This window comes from Macaca mulatta, chromosome 16 (assembly GCF_049350105.2).
Source record: "Macaca mulatta isolate MMU2019108-1 chromosome 16, T2T-MMU8v2.0, whole genome shotgun sequence".
Classification (NCBI taxonomy): domain Eukaryota; kingdom Metazoa; phylum Chordata; class Mammalia; order Primates; family Cercopithecidae; genus Macaca; species Macaca mulatta.
In genome coordinates, this window is record NC_133421.1 from 1,846,503 (window position 1) to 1,862,959 (window position 16,457).

Sequence of the window (16,457 nt, forward strand, 5' to 3'; positions counted from 1 at the left end):
TAGTCCCAGCTACCGGGGGTGCTGAGGTAGGAGGATCACATGAGCCCAGGAGGTCAAGGCTGCAGTGAGCCATGATTGCGCCACGACACTCCAGCCTGGGTGACAGGGCAATACCCTGACTCTAAAATTTAAAAAAAAAAAGTAAAAAAAAAAAACTAGAAATTGATCTCCATGTCCATCAATAGGTGATTAATCACATTATAATACACTGTATTGTGGGATTTTACTCAGCCATGAAAACGAACAATGTAAAATCTGTGTCTGTTGGCCTGGAGGGATGCTCCTGATATTCTTTTAAGTGAAGAAAGCACCATGCAGAGGGATGGGTGAGAGCCTATTTTTATTGCTAAAACAAAAGCCAAAAAAAAAAACCCCACCCCTTTATCAAGTACAGGTTTGTAGGAACACAGAGAAAGGGTTTGGAGATGAGAGGAGGGAGAAGACATTTTTCTTTTTCATACACCTTTTGAATTAACTTGCTAAAATATGTCATGTATTCTTATGTAATTAAAAATAAACAAAGAAAGTCCTGGCACAGTGGCTCACGCTGGCAATCCCAGCACTGTGGGAGGCCAGGCTGGTGAATTGTTTAAGGCCAAGGGGTTTGAGACCAGCCTGGCCAACATGGTGAAACCCCGTCTCTACTAAAATTACAAATATTAGCCGGGTTTGGTGGTGCACGCCTGTAATCTCAGCTACTCAGGAGGCTAAGACATGAGAATTGCTTGAACCCGAGAGGTGGAGGTTGCAGTGAGCCAAGATGACACCACTGCCCTCCAGCCTGGGTGGCAGAGCAAGACTGTCTCAAAAAGAAAAAGAAAAAACATTAACAAAAAATACTTAAAGGAGTAAGACAAAGGAACCCACCTCAGCAACATCAATGCTTTTCACCTGATTGCTCTGTGGGTTGAAAAGTTCACGACTTGTAGTATCCATTGGTTACCCTTCCTCTTCCAACAGCGCATGAGAAAGCAAATGGGGTGGGCTGGGATGCAGGGAGAAGAAGCTGAAGGAGTTGGGAGCTGCAGGTGTATGAGCCTAAGGGATGTCGGGGGGGAGGGAGGGGGAGAGGGAGGGAGGGGGTGGGGGGAGAGGGAGGGAGGGGGTGACAGGGAGGGAGAGGGAGGGGGGAGAGGGAGGGAGAGGGAGGGAGAGGGGGGGAGAGGGAAGGGGAGAGGGAGGGAGAGGGAGGGGGAGAGGGAGAGGGAGAGGGAGGGGGAGAGGGAGAGGGAGGGGGAGAGGGAGGGAGGGGGTGACAGGGAGGGAGAGGGAGGGGGAGAGGGAGGGAGGGGGAGGGAGAGGGAGGGAGGGAGGGAGGGAGAGGGAGGGGAGAGGGAGGGAGGAGGAGGGAGAGGGAGGAGGAGGAAGAGGGAGAGGGGGGAGAGGGAGGGAGGGGGAGGGAGAGGGAGAGGGAGGGGGAGACGGAGGGAGAGGGAGGGGGAGAGGGAGGGGGAGGGAGGGGGAGGGAAAGGGAGAGTGAGGGGGAGAGGGAGGGAGGGGGAGAGGGAGGGAGGGGGAGACGAAGGGAGAGGGAGGGGGAGAGGGAGGGAGGGGGAGAGGGAGGGAGGGGGAGAGGGAGGGAGGGGGAGACGAAGGGAGAGGGAGGGGGAGAGGGAGGGAGGGGGAGGGGGAGAGGGAGGGAGGGGGAGGGAGAGGGAGAGGGAGGGAGGGGAGGGAGAGGGAGAGGGAGAGGGAGGGGGAGAGGGAGGGAGGGGGAGGGAGAGGGAGAGGGAGGGGGAGGGGGAGAGGGAGGGAGGGGAGGGAGAGGGAGAGGGAGGGGGAGAGGGAGGGAGGGGGAGGGAGAGGGAGAGGGAGAGGGAGGGGGAGAGGGAGGGAGGGGGAGGGGGAGAGGGAGGGAGGGGGAGACAGAGGGAGTGGGGAGAGAGAGAGAGAGAGAGATGGATGGAGGTGGCAAAGAGGCTTAGAGAGAGGCTGAGAGAGCGAGCCAGCTGGCGCTGTGACAGGCTCCAGGCCAGTGACAGGGGCTCTGGGGCAGGAGGAGGCCATGCTGTGTCCCGGGAGGAACAGCGTCTGGTGAGAGCAGAGGGAGGTTTTCACAGCCTCTGAGCATCTCCTGGGACTTCCCAGCAGACCCCGACCCGGAGGAGCCGGCCGGCCTCAATGAAAACCTCTCCGCAGGCCTTTCAGGCATTCGGGAGTGTGTGGGCGGCTCGTCCATTCATTTGCTCACTCGTGTAACAAGTATCTATCCCGTGCCTGCCCCCCGCCACGTGCTGAGGAATCGGCCTGTTCAGGACAGACCCGGCGCTGCCCCCCTGGACTTTCCAGGGTGCTGGGGGACCACGCCTCAGTGCTGGCCACTCTGCTTCCACTTGAGCACAGTTTGGGCTGAGTCTGGTGCCGTGAGGGCTGTGCTTGTCGGACGGGCTCTGACGCGGCACACAGCTGCAGCCCTGAGCCCAGCTAGCTGCCTGGCATCGGGGCGCCCGCCTGGTGGGGCTGCGGGTGGTGGCAGGGATGCCACTCTCAGGGGCAGAAAAACAACAGTGGAGTCCTCAGTCAGCAGCAGACCAGACGGGCCCGGTCCCCGTGCCAGCCTCCCAGCACTGCCCGCTGAGGGCCGTCTTCTGCAGGAGCCTGACAGCTGTGAGACCAGCCTGAGAAGGAAAGGGCAGTCAGCCAGCGGCCTCCGGCAGCTTACGGGGTCTTCCTAGAGGCAAGCAAGGCTGAGCCCCCTGCAAAGGCTGCCAAGGACTTTATCGTGAGGCCCTGTGGGTCACACAAACGCACAGAAGGGCTGGCAGGGCCGGTCCCCGGGCAGGCCTCTGCCCCACCCCCAGGCTCAGGACTGCTGCTGTACGGACAGTTCCAGACGGGCAGGGTCATCTGGCCTCCCACAGGCACCCAGCAGCCACCCCGTGTACCCCTGCAAGTGCACAGCCAGGTCTGGGATGGCCAAGGCACCATTCAGTCAGAAGGCACACGCCTTGGCTTTGGCACAGGCTAATCAGAGGGCACACCGCGGCCACTCAGGAATAGGCCAGAGGCAGGCCCGGAGCATCCCCTAAGCGTGGTCCTCCGCAGTCGCCCTGCACACCTGGCACTTTGACTTCTGGGCACAGAAACTATCTCCCTCCTTCCCGCCTCCCAGGCAGTGCCCCCTCCACCCATGCGTGGCCACAGATGCCTCCTGAGCCGCCACGAGCAGCCTGGCCACCAGCCCTGACCGCCCTGCTGCCTGGGGGCTGACACACATCACATGGGTCACTGGACAACCAGAGGGCCGCGATGTGCGTGGCACAGAGCCTGGCACGGAGGGTCCTGAGGGGGTTTGCAGTCGGTGCCTTGGAGGCATCACAAGTTCACACAAGGGAGCCTCTGCATTGTCCGGCCTGGCCTCTGTGCAAAGTCAGTTAATAAACAGTGTCTGTTGCAAGAGTGAGGGCCCCTGCCCTCCTCGCCATGAAATTAAAAGGCCAATCTGCGTGGCTGAGGGGAGGGGCTCTGCTCCTCCCCAGGGCGTGCTCATGTGCATGGGAGTGTGTGTGTAAAGCTAGTGTGTGTGCGCACGTGTGAATGTGTGCATGTGTGTGTGTGAGTGCGAGTGTGTGAGCTTGTGTGTGCATGTGGGTGTGTATGTAAGTGTGAGCATGTGTGGATGTGGATGTGTGTGTAGGTGTGAGCATGTGTGGATGTGGATGTGTGTGTAGGTGTGAGCGTGTGTGGATGTGGATGTATGTGTGTGTGTGGGGTGTGTGAGTATGTGTCTATATAGATGTGTGTATGTAGGTGTGAGCGTGTGGGGATGTGGATGTCAGTGTGTGTGGGGTGTGAGCGTGTGTGAAGGTGGATGTGTGAGTAGGTGTGAGCATGTGTGGATGTGGATGCGTGTGTGTGTGTGGGTGTGAGCGAGCGTGTGTGGATGTGGATGTCAGTGTGTGTGCATCTGGATGTGTGTGTAGGTGTGAGGGTGTGTGGATGTGGATGTTTGTGTGTGTGTGTGGGTGTGAGGGTGTGTGGATGTGGATGTTTGTGTGTGTGTGGGTGTGAGGGTGTGTGGATGTGGATGTTTGTGTGTGTGTAGGTGTGAGCAACCATGTGTGGATGTGGATGTCAATGTGTGTGTGGGTGTGAGGGTGTGTGGATGTGGATGTTTGTGTGTGTGGGGGTATGAGGGTGTGTGGATGTGGATGTTTGTGTGTGTGTGGGTGTCAGGATGTGTGGATGTGGATGTTTGTGTGTGTGTAGGTGTGAGCGAGCGTGTGTGGATGTGGATGTCAGTGTGTGTGTGGGTGTGAGGGTGTGTGGATGTGGATGTTTGTGTGTGTAGGTGTGAGCGAGCGTGTGTGGATGTGGATGTGTGTGTAGGTGTGAGGGTGTGTGGATGTGGATGTTAGTGTGTGTGTGGGTGTGAGGGTGTGTGGATGTGGATGTTTGTGTGTGTGTGGGTGTGAGGGTGTGTGGATGTGGATGTTTGTGTGTGTGTAGGTGTGAGCGAGCATATGTGGATGTGGATGAGTGTGTAGGTGTGAGGGTGTGTGGATGTGGATGTTTGTGTGTGTGTAGGTGTGAGGGTGTGTGGATGTGGATGTTTGTGTGTGTGTGTAGGTGTGAGGGTGTGTGGATGTGGATGTGTGTGTGTGTGTAGGCATGAGCGAGCGTGTGTGGATGTGGATGTTTGTGTGTGTGTGGGTGTGAGGGTGTGTGGATGTGGATGTTTGTGTGTGTGTAGGTGTGAACGAGCGTGTGTGGATGTGGATGTCAGTGTGTGTGTGGGTGTGAGGGTGTGTGGATGTGGATGTTTGTGTGTGTGTGGGTGTGAGGGTGTGTGGATGTGGATGTTTGTGTGTGTGTAGATGTGAGCAAGCGTGTGTGGATGTGGATGTCAGTGTGTGTGTGGGTGTGAGGGTGTGTGGATGTGGATGTGTGTGTGTGTGTAGGTGTGAGCGAGCGTGTGTGGATGTGGATGTCAGTGTGTGTGTGGGTGTGAGGGTGTGTGGATGTGGATGTGTGTGTGTGTGTAGGTGTGAGCGAGTGTGTGGATGTGGATGTTTGTGTGTGTGGGTGTGAGGGTGTGTGGATGTGGATGTTTGTGTGTGTGGGTGTGAGCGAGCGTGTGTGGATGTGGATGTCAGTGTGTGTGTGGGTGTGAGGGTGTGTGGATGTGGATGTTTGTGTGTGTGTGGGTGTGAGGGTGTGTGGATGTGGATGTTTGTGTGTGTGTAGGTGTGAGCAACCATGTGTGGATGTGGATGTCAGTGTGTGTGTGGCTGTGAGGGTGTGTGGATGTGGATGTTTGTGTGTGGGGGGGTGTGAGGGTGTGTGGATGTGGATGTTTGTGTGTGTGTGGGTGTCAGGATGTGTGGATGTGGATGTTTGTGTGTGTGTAGGTGTGAGCGAGCGTGTGTGGATGTGGATGTCAGTGTGTGTGTGGGTGTGAGGGTGTGTGGATGTGGATGTTTGTGTGTGTGTAGGTGTGAGCGAGCGTGTGTGGATGTGGATGTGTGTGTAGGTGTGAGGGTGTGTGGATGTGGATGTCAGTGTGTGTGTGGGTGTGAGGGTGTGTGGATGTGGATGTTTGTGTGTGTGTGGGTGCGAGGGTGTGTGGATGTGGATGTTTGTGTGTGTGTAGGTGTGAGGGTGTGTGGATGTGGATGTTTGTGTGTGTGTGTAGGTGTGAGGGTGTGTGGATGTGGATGTGTGTGTGTGTGTAGGTGTGAGCGAGCGTGTGTGGATGTGGATGTTTGTGTGTGTGTGGGTGTGAGGGTGTGTGGATGTGGATGTTTGTGTGTGTGTACGTGTGAACGAGCGTGTGTGGATGTGGATGTCAGTGTGTGTGTGGGTGTGAGGGTGTGTGGATGTGGATGTTTGTGTGTGTGTGGGTGTGAGGGTGTGTGGATGTGGATGTTTGTGTGTGTGTAGGTGTGAGCGAGCGTGTGGATGTGGATGTCAGTGTGTGTGTGGGTGTGAGGGTGTGTGGATGTGGATGTTTGTGTGTGTGTGGGTGTGAGGGTGTGTGGATGTGGATGTTTGTGTGTGTGTAGGTGTGAGCGTGTGTGGATGTGGATGTCAGTGTGTGTGTGGGTGTGAGGGTGTGTGGATGTGGATGTGTGTGTTGGGTGTGAGGGTGTGTGGATGTGGATGTGTGTGTGTGTGTAGGTGTGAGCGAGCGTGTGTGGATGTGGATGTCAGTGTGTGTGTGGGTGTGAGGGTGTGTGGATGTGGATGTCAGTGTGTGTGTGGGTGTGAGGGTGTGTGGATGTGGATGTGTGTGTAGGTGTGAGCGAGCATGTGTGGATGTGGATGTTTGTGTGTGTGGGTGTGAGGGTATGTGGATGTGGATGTGTGTGTGGGTGTGAGCGAGCATGTGTGGATGTGGATGTCAGTGTGTGTGTGGGTGTGAGGGTGTGTGGATGTGGATGTCAGTGTGTGTGTGGGTGTGAGGGTGTGTGGATGTGGATGTTTGTGTGTGTGTAGGTGTGAGGGTGTGTGGATGTGGATGTTTGTGTGTGTGTGGGTATGAGCGTGTGTGGATGTGGATGTTTGTGTGTGTGTGGGTGTGAGGGTGTGTGGATGTGGATGTGTGTGTGGGTGTGGGTGTGAGCGAGCGTGTGTGGATGTGGATGTCAGTGTGTGTGTAGGTGTGAGCGAGCGTGTGTGGATGTGGATGTCAGTGTGTGTGTGGGTGTGAGGGTGTGTGCATGTGGATGTCAGTGTGTGTGGGTGTGAGGGTGTGTGGATGTGGATGTTTGTGTGTGTGTAGGTGTGAGCGAGCGTGTGTGGATGTGGATGTCAGTGTGTGTGTAGGTGTGAGCGAGCGTGTGTGGATGTGGATGTTTGTGTGTGTGTAGGTGTGAGCGAGCGTGTATGGATGTGGATGTCAGTGTGTGTGTGGGTGTGAGGGTGTGTGGATGTGGATGTCAGTGTGTGTGTGTGGGTGTGAGGGTGTGTGGATGTGGATGTTTGTGTGTGTAGGTGTGAGGGTGTGTGGATGTGGATGTTTGTGTGTGTGTAGGTGTGAGGGTGTGTGGATGTGGATGTCAGTGTGTGTGTGGGTGTGAGGGTGTGTGGATGTGGATGTTTGTGTGTGGGTGTGAGCGAGCATGTGTGGATGTGGATATCAGTGTGTGGGTGTGAGGGTGTGTGGATGTGGATGTGTGTGTGGGTGTGAGGGTGTGTGGATGTGGATGTCAGTGTGTGTGTGGGTGTGAGCGTGTGTGGATGTGGATGTCAGTGTGTGTAGGTGTGAGCAAGTGTGTGTGGATGTGGATGTCAGTGTGTGTGTAGGTGTGAGCGAGTGTGTGTGGATGTGGATGTTTGTGTGTGTGTAGGTGTGAGCGAGCGTGTGTGGATGTGGATGTCAGTGTGTGTGTGGGTGTGAGGGTGTGTGGATGTGGATGTCAGTGTGTGTGTGTGGGTGTGAGGGTGTGTGGATGTGGATGTTTGTGTGTGTAGGTGTGAGGGTGTGTGGATGTGGATGTCAGTGTGTGTGTAGGTGTGAGGGTGTGTGGATGTGGATGTCAGTGTGTGTGTGGGTGTGAGGGTGTGTGGATGCGGATGTTTGTGTGTGGGTGTGAGGGTGTGTGGATGTGGATGTCAGTGTGTGTGTGTGGGTGTGAGGGTGTGTGGATGTGGATGTTTGTGTGTGTAGGTGTGAGGGTGTGTGGATGTGGATGTCAGTGTGTGTGTAGGTGTGAGGGTGTGTGGATGTGGATGTCAGTGTGTGTGTGGGTGTGAGGGTGTGTGGATGTGGATGTTTGTGTGTGTAGGTGTGAGGGTGTGTGGATGTGGATGTCAGTGTGTGTGTAGGTGTGAGCGAGCGTGTGTGGATGTGGATGTCAGTGTGTGTGTGGGTGTGAGGGTGTGTGGATGTGGATGTCAGTGTGTGTGTGTGGGTGTGAGGGTGTGTGGATGTGGATGTTTGTGTGTGTAGGTGTGAGGGTGTGTGGATGTGGATGTCAGTGTGTGTGTAGGTGTGAGGGTGTGTGGATGTGGATGTCAGTGTGTGTGTGGGTGTGAGGGTGTGTGGATGCGGATGTTTGTGTGTGGGTGTGAGGGTGTGTGGATGTGGATGTCAGTGTGTGTGTGTGGGTGTGAGGGTGTGTGGATGTGGATGTTTGTGTGTGTGGGTGTGAGGGTGTGTGGATGTGGATGTCAGTGTGTGTGTGGGTGTGAGGGTGTGTGGATGTGGATGTGTGTGTGTGGGTGTGAGGGTGTGTGGATGTGGATGTCAGTGTGTGTGGGTGTGAGGGTGTGTGGATGTGGATGTCAGTGTGTGTGTAGGTGTGAGGGTGTGTGGATGTGGATGTCAGTGTGTGTGTGGGTGTGAGGGTGTGTGGATGTGGATGTTTGTGTGTGTGGGTGTGAGGGTGTGTGGATGTGGATGTTTGTGTATGTGTAGGTGTGAGGGTGTGTGGATGTGGATGTTTGTGTATGTGTAGGTGTGAGGGTGTGTGGATGTGGATGTCAGTGTGTGTGTGGGTGTGAGGGTGTGTGGATGCGGATGTTTGTGTGTGGGTGTGAGCGAGCGTGTGTGGATGTGGATGTGTGTGTGTGTGTGGGTGTGAGGGTGTGTGGATGTGGATGTCAGTGTGTATGTGGGTGTGAGTGTGTGTGGATGTGGATGTCAGTGTGTGTGTGGGTGTGAGCGTGTGTGGATGTGGATGTCAGTGTGTGTAGGTGTGAGCAAGCGTGTGTGGATGTGGATGTCAGTGTGTGTGTAGGTGTGAGCGAGTGTGTGTGGATGTGGATGTTTGTGTGTGTGTAGGTGTGAGCGAGCGTGTGTGGATGTGGATGTCAGTGTGTGTGTGGGTGTGAGGGTGTGTGGATGTGGATGTCAGTGTGTGTGTGGGTGTGAGGGTTTGTGGATGTGGATGTCAGTGTGTGTGTGGGTGTGAGGGTGTGTGGATGTGGATGTCAGTGTGTGTGTGGGTGTGAGGGTGTGTGGATGTGGATGTCAGTGTGTGTGTAGGTGTGAGGGTGTGTGGATGTGGATGTGCGTGTGTGTGTAGGTGTGAGCCAGCGTGTGTGGATGTGGATGTCAGTGTGTGTGTGGGTGTGAGGGTGTGTGGATGTGGATGTGTGTGTGTGAGTGTGAGGGTGTGTGGATGTGGATGTGTGTGTGGGTGTGAGGGTGTGTGGATGTGGATGTCAGTGTGTGTGTGGGTGTGAGTGTGTGTGGATGTGGATGTCAGTGTGTGTGTAGGTGTGAGGGTGTGTGGATGTGGATGTGTGTGTGTGTAGGTGTGAGCGAGTGTGTGTGGATGTGGATGTTTGTGTGTGTGTAGGTGTGAGCGAGCGTGTGTGGATGTGGATGTCAGTGTGTGTGTGGGTGTGAGGGTGTGTGGATGTGGATGTCAGTGTGTGTGTGGGTGTGAGGGTGTGTGGATGTGGATGTGTGTGTGTGGGTGTGAGGGTGTGTGGATGTGGATGTCAGTGTGTGTGGGTGTGAGTGTGTGTGGATGTGGATGTCAGTGTGTGTGTGGGTGTGAGGGTGTGTGGATGTGGATGTGTGTGTGGGTGTGAGGGTGTGTGGATGTGGATGTCAGTGTGTGTGTGGGTGTGAGTGTGTGTGGATGTGGATGTCAGTGTGTGTGTGGGTGTGAGGGTGTGTGGATGTGGATGTCAGTGTGTGTGTGTGGGTGTGAGGGTGTGTGGATGTGGATGTTTGTGTGTGTAGGTGTGAGGGTGTGTGGATGTGGATGTCAGTGTGTGTGTGGGTGTGAGGGTGTGTGGATGTGGATGTCAGTGTGTGTGTGGGTGTGAGGGTGTGTGGATGTGGATGTCAGTGTGTGTGTGTGGGTGTGAGGGTGTGTGGATGTGGATGTTTGTGTGTGTAGGTGTGAGGGTGTGTGGATGTGGATGTCAGTGTGTGTGTAGGTGTGAGGGTGTGTGGATGTGGATGTTTGTGTGTGTGGGTGTGAGGGTGTGTGGATGTGGATGTCAGTGTGTGTGTGGGTGTGAGGGTGTGTGGATGTGGATGTCAGTGTGTGTGTGGGTGTGAGTGTGTGTGGATGTGGATGTTTGTGTGTGTGTGGGTGTGAGGGTGTGTGGATGTGGATGTTTGTGTGTGTGTGGGTGTGAGGGTGTGTGGATGTGGATGTCAGTGTGTGTGTGGGTGTGAGGGTGTGTGGATGTGGATGTCAGTGTGTATGTGGGTGTGAGGGTGTGTGGATGTGGATGTCAGTGTGTGTGTGGGTGTGAGGGTGTGTGGATGTGGATGTGTGTGTGTGGGTGTGAGGGTGTGTGGATGTGGATGTCAATGTGTGTGTGGGTGTGAGGGTGTGTGGATGTGGATGTCAGTGTGTGTGTGGGTGTGAGGGTGTGTGGATGTGGATGTCAGTGTGTGTGTGGGTGTGAGGGTGTGTGGATGTGGATGTCAGTGTGTGTGTGGGTGTGAGGGTGTGTGGATGTGGATGTCAGTGTGTGTGTGGGTGTGAGGGTGTGTGGATGTGGATGTCAGTGTGTGTGTGGGTGTGAGGGTGTGTGGATGTGGATGTCAGTGTGTGTGTGGGTGTGAGGGTGTGTGGATGTGGATGTGTGTGTGTGGGTGTGAGGGTGTGTGGATGTGGATGTCAATGTGTGTGTGGGTGTGAGGGTTTGTGGATGTGGATGTCAGTGTGTGTGTGGGTGTGAGGGTGTGTGGATGTGGATGTCAGTGTGTGTGTGGGTGTGAGGGTGTGTGGATGTGGATGTGTGTGTGTGGGTGTGAGGGTGTGTGGATGTGGATGTGTGTGTGTGGGTGTGAGGGTGTGTGGATGTGGATGTGTGTGTGTGGGTGTGAGGGTGTGTGGATGTGGATGTGTGTGTGTGTGTGTGTGGGTGTGAGGGTGTGTGGATGTGGATGTGTGTGTGTGGGTGTGAGGGTGTGTGGATGTGGATGTCAGTGTGTGTGTGTGGGTGTGAGGGTGTGTGGATGTGGATGTTTGTGTGTGTAGGTGTGAGGGTGTGTGGATGTGGATGTCAGTGTGTGTGTAGGTGTGAGGGTGTGTGGATGTGGATGTCAGTGTGTGTGTGGGTGTGAGGGTGTGTGGATGTGGATGTTTGTGTGTGTGTAGGTGTGAGGGTGTGTGGATGTGGATGTCAGTGTGTGTGTGGGTGTGAGGGTGTGTGGATGTGGATGTTTGTGTGTGGGTGTGAGCGAGCAAGTGTGGATGTGGATGTGTGTGTGTGTGTGGGTGTGAGGGTGTGTGGATGTGGATGTCAGTGTGTGTGTGGGTGTGAGGGTGTGTGGATGTGGATGTCAGTGTGTATGTGGGTGTGAGGGTGTGTGGATGTGGATGTCAGTGTGTGTGTGGGTGTGAGGGTGTGTGGATGTGGATGTCAGTGTGTGTGTGGGTGTGAGGGTGTGTGGATGTGGATGTGTGTGTGGGTGTGAGGGTGTGTGGATGTGGATGTCTGTGTGTGTGTGGGTGTGAGCGAGCGTGTGTGGATGTGGATGTGTGTGTGTGTGTGGGTGTGAGGGTGTGTGGATGTGGATGTCAGTGTGTGTGTGGGTGTGAGGGTGTGTGGATGTGGATGTGGATGTGTGTGTGGGTGTGAGGGTGTGTGGATGTGGATGTCTGTGTGTGTGTGGGTGTGAGCGAGCGTGTGTGGATGTGGATGTGTGTGTGTGTGTGGGTGTGAGGGTGTGTGGATGTGGATGTCAGTGTGTGTGTGGGTGTGAGGGTGTGTGGATGTGGATGTGTGTGTGGGGGGTGTGTGAGTGTCTATATGGATGTGTGTATGTAGGTGTGACCGTGTGCGTGTGCCCTGACTTGGAGCAGCCGGGGCGGTGACAGCTCTGGAAGGGGGGCGTAGGCTACAGCTGCCCCACACGCCTTCAGCCTCCCCTGCTCTACGGGCTCCAAGCAGCATTTTAAACCCGCAGGTGTCCACCAGCTTCTGCTCCCACTGTCTGCGGGACGTGGACAAACGTCAGGGCTCAGCAGAGAAAGCCGGGGCTCCGAGGGTGGCCGGCAGAGGCACCAGGGGGAGGACGCCCCTTCCCCAGCCAATCGGACACTCAGTTCCAGGCTGGGCGGCCATGGTGCCCCTCAGGCCAGTGTCCCAGCCAGGCCTGCACCCCTCCTCCTGAGGGACCCGCCGCCTGCCCGGTCTACACTGCACTGCATCCCACGGTTCCCACAGAAGTCTGTGCATGGCAGCGATGTCGCGGGCTGAATTCACAGCCGCAGAGGCGTCCACGGCGTCCGGGAGGACCAGCGAGGAGCGGCTGCTACGAGGGCACCGGGGTGCTGAGGACAAACGGCCTGCAGGCTGCACGCCACGGCACGGATGCCGATCTACCTGGGAGGTCCAGGGATGAGGGATTTGTACTTCTACCTACGTCGCTGGACAACTTTCACATGTTTGTGCTAAACACGCATTACTGTTGTAGCAAAAAAAAAAAGCCCGAATGACATAAAGATGGTCAGACGTCAGGTCACAACCGAAGACCAAGATGTTCCACAATCCCTGAGCAGCGGCCACCAGGTCTATCGTCCCAGGTCCATTCCTCCAAGATGAGCCATGATCCGAATGAGCCTCCGTCCCCGCTCTGCCTGTCTCATCTCAGACCCTCAGACTCCAAGTATTCGGCTGAAACGTGAGCACTTCAGAGCAAGAGGACCCGGACACCAGAGAGGGCGAGAGCCTGCCCTTGGATCCCAGCTCGGCCACACGCCTGCTGAGAGAGTCCCTCCTCTCCTCTGAGCCACAGGTACACCCGTCTATAAAACGCAGTCATTAAATAACCACCCTGTCCACCTTCCGAGCCTGTTGTGAGACAGGAACTTCGAAAATAAAACCACAAACATCAAAGCGTCATGAAAACTGTGGAGAGCGGCCCACAACCAGGTGCCACCATCATTGCCAAGTGGGGAGGCCGCCTGGGACACACGCACCTTAGTGCCGCCACCAGAACGCCCGCCCCGGGGCACTGGGCACAAAGTCACCTTACTCATCAGGGCCAGGAAGCCAGGAGTCCTCCCTTACTGAGACACAAGACAAGTGCCAGGAAGAGAGGGTGAGGGCCCGCCTGGGAAGGATGCAAGTTTTATACTTCGCAAAAAACCTCAATTGACATCCCACTTCTGTGAAGATGCAGAGCGCCGCTCACGGCACCCTCGCCCCCAGATCAGAACTTGTATGTGAAGGTGCCCCCCGTGGGCCCTCCGGCCGCTCTCCTGCACAGAGCGAACATCACCGGCTGGAGGTCCCCGCTGCTCACTCGGGAGAAGGCATGAGGAGGGACGCGTCACCAGAATGAGCCACGTGGATGGAGGGTCCGGGGGACTGGCCTTGTGCCTGCGATCTGCCGGGCTGCCTGACGACCCAGATGTTATAGGCTGTCCTGGGAGACACGCAGAGGGGACTTACCTCTTCCTCGGGCCCACGTGTAGATGCGGCCGGTCTCGGAGCCTCTGGGCTCTCGTTCTGCGGGTTCCACTGGCAAAGGTCGGACGTGGGGGTCATCAGCTCGGCCAGGGGTCTTCAGGGGCAAGATATACTTGGGGAGCCCTTTGTAGAACCAGGCCCCCGACCTCTTCCAGACCTGCGTTGGGGAGAGAGCTGTTTGGGGCACAGGACTGAGAGGAGTCTCCCCTCCTGCTCCTCGCCCAGACGACGGGAGGCAGGACGCGCAGAGCTAGGCGCAGAGTGGGAGCGGGAGCGCTGGCTCTGCCCTCCCCAGCTGATGGGCTGGGCTGTCACTCACCTTCCCAGGACTCAGGACAACCAGGAGCTAAGTCCCATGAACTCCCCAAACCTTCTTTCTCTACCTTATTTTAGAGTTGAGGACTTGCTCTGTTGCCCAGGCTGGAGTGCAGTGATGCAGCCTCCACCTCCTGGGCTCATGCGGTCCTCCTGCCTCAGCCTCCTCAGCAGCTGGGACCACTGCACCTGGGTCTACACTTGCTTTGAAGACAAGTCCACGTCCTCCTGTTTCTCTCTTGCAGAGCAGGGACCTCCGTACGGGCCCGGCATGTGAGAAATGTTTATGAAAACTGACCACTGTTGCCGTCTGTCTCCTCCACAACGCGGGATCCTAGAGATTGCCTAGTCAGACCCCTGCCCATCCCCAGGCCTGTCCGGCTCCTGCTGGAAAACTCCTAGTGACAGGAAGCCCACAAGCCACCAGGCACTGCTGAGTTTCCACTAGATCTGCCAGTGACTGGCACTTCCTTCCCGCCAGCTGACCTCCCGGGCACCTTCTCTTGCTGGCCCGAGGCACAGGGCTGCACGGGACGGACCCTCCCAGCCGCAAGGTCCTGCAGACACCTCCCCAGCCCCCAGCTCTCCTCGTGCCACGCCCAGACCCCCAGCTTCTCAAGGACAACACCCGCGGTTCCTCAGCTGTCCCAAGTCCCCTCTCGTCGAGTCACCCCCTCTCGCCGAGTCACCCCCTCTCGCCGTGTTTGTCACCGTCTCTTGGGAAAGGGGCTCAGAAGTGGCCACAAAGCTCCAGGCTTGTTTGGGCTGCCCCCAGGGCACAGCCACTGACTTTCCACCCTCTTTCCTGCCTCAGTTCCATCCTCCTTGGGTCCTGAGCCTCCCAGGAGCCCCTCTTGACCGCATGTGGTCCCCCAGGAACTCCGAGAGCCAGATGGGTCAGAGGGTGCCCGCCAGGGCCCAAGCAGGTGCAAAGCATCCCTTTATCACTGCCCTAGGAAGTGGTGAGGAGTCACCCTAAACCTGGCCAGACATCCCCAAAGGCGGGCAGAGCCCCAGGAATCCAGGGATGCCCACCCTGAACTCAAAGGGCGGGAGGTGCTCTGGTCTGGGACGCACAACCCCTTGGGCTCTGAGGGGTCCCTCTGTTCCTCCACCACCCCCGGCTTGGACACCCAGGCTCCCCACTCCTGCTGTCCCTGGAAGCAAGGCTGGATCAATGGCAGCTTCCACACTCGCTGTGTGGCTTTGAGAGAGTTACTTAACCTCTCTGAGCCTAAGTTTCCTTATTGATTAAATTGATTAAATGTGATAGCTTCTGAGAAAGTTAGAAGTGCTCAGCAGAGCAAACGGCACCCAGAAGGTGTTCACAAGATGCCACCCGCCTGCCTCCTTCCTGTCCCTTCTGCTCAGGGCTCCAGGGGGGACCAACAGAGGCTAGAGGGAGAGCCGGGCTGGGCCACATCACAGCCCTTGGAAGCTCTTCTCTGAGGCTTCTCAGATGGGACAGCCTCTCCCACAGGAGCAGAAAGGTCTGCGTCTCAGAGGGAGCCACTGATCGGAATTCAGAGCAGCCACTGAGTTAAGGTCCCTAAATTTTTAATGCCTCCTTCAGAAAGCACCACATGCTGTGTAGTCTCTTTTCTGATGAAGGACATAAATTCAGGGTATTTAGTCAGGAGGCGTGGGAGCCTGTAAACGAACACTTTGCAAAAACCTCAACTGACATGACCCTTCTCAGAGAAGGGCAGGCCAAGGTTCCGAGCTGACGTCCTGAATTTGAATCCGGGGTCCGGCGCCCAGCACCGGTGTGATTTGTCAACACTGACCTCCCTGGCCCTCGGTTTCTTCATCGTTAGGCAAACACAGGAGCAAGGCTTATCTCACAGAGAGGACTTGAGGATCAGGCCCAAGAATAACCATGAAGCCTCAAGGGTCAGTGCCAGGCACAGAGCAGCCTCTCCACAGAGGAGAGGCCCATGGGCACCACTGCCACCCCCTCCTCCCACCTGGCAAACACAAACAGCTTTATCACCGGTGGGTCAATTCCCTACTAGAAGAATTTAAAACCAGAAGACCAGAGTCCACCTGATTCTGAGACATTGCTTCCCACCCCCCAAACTTCCTCTGCACATTAATACTATGGGATATTAACAAGAGCCAGGCCAAAAAAAACCAAAAAAGTTTTCTAATCACATACACTTGAAAAGTACTAGGTTAAACCAAGCTCCATTGCTGCAGGACTTCTCAGAGCCTTTACTAGGCTCCACCGCTGCGGGAACTCTCAGAGCCTTTATTAGGCTCCACCGCTGCGGGAACTCTCAGAGCCTTTATTAGGCTCCACCGCTACGGGACTTCTCAGAGCCTTTACTAGGCTCCACGGCTGCGGGAACTCTCAGAGCCTTTACTAGGCTCCACCGCTGCGGGAACTCTCAGAGCCTTTATTAGGCTCCACCGCTGCGGGAACTCTCAGAGCCTTTATTAGGCTCCACCGCTGCGGGACTTCTCAGAGCCTTGACTGGGCTCCACCGCTGCGGGACTTCTCAGAGCCTTGACTGGGCTCCACCGCTGTGGGACTTCTCAGAGCCTTGACTGGGCTCCACTGCTGTGGGACTTCTCAGAGCCTTGACTGGGCTCCACTGCTGCGGGACTTCTCAGAGCCTTTACTAAGCTCAGGTGCACAGGGTCATCCCAGGGGCAAAAGAACACACCGTGCTCTCTACCCAAAATCTGCCCGGATGGTTCCTAGAGAAACTCGACCGTAGTAATGGGTCTGCATAGACTCCGCACCTAACTGAGCAGCATTGACCGTCCACTCATAGAGTGATGTGCGTCTGCACCGCCAA

At 56.2% G+C, this 16,457-nt stretch overlaps 1 protein-coding gene across 29 annotated transcripts in view; it reads right to left on the bottom strand.

Moving 5' to 3' along the window:
• The window catches only part of RPH3AL (rabphilin 3A like (without C2 domains)), a 178,283-nt gene that overhangs the window by 23,925 nt on the left and 137,901 nt on the right, over positions 1–16,457 (bottom strand). For 28 of the 29 annotated variants that reach the window (XM_077969754.1, XM_077969764.1, XM_077969779.1 and 25 more), the window contains one exon: positions 13,321–13,495. In XM_077969754.1, the coding sequence (XP_077825880.1) occupies positions 13,321–13,495 (175 nt within the window). Of the gene's footprint in view, positions 1–2,439; positions 2,619–13,320; positions 13,496–16,457 lie in introns of those variants that run through there. The other variant, XM_077969776.1, reaches the window with a different exon arrangement.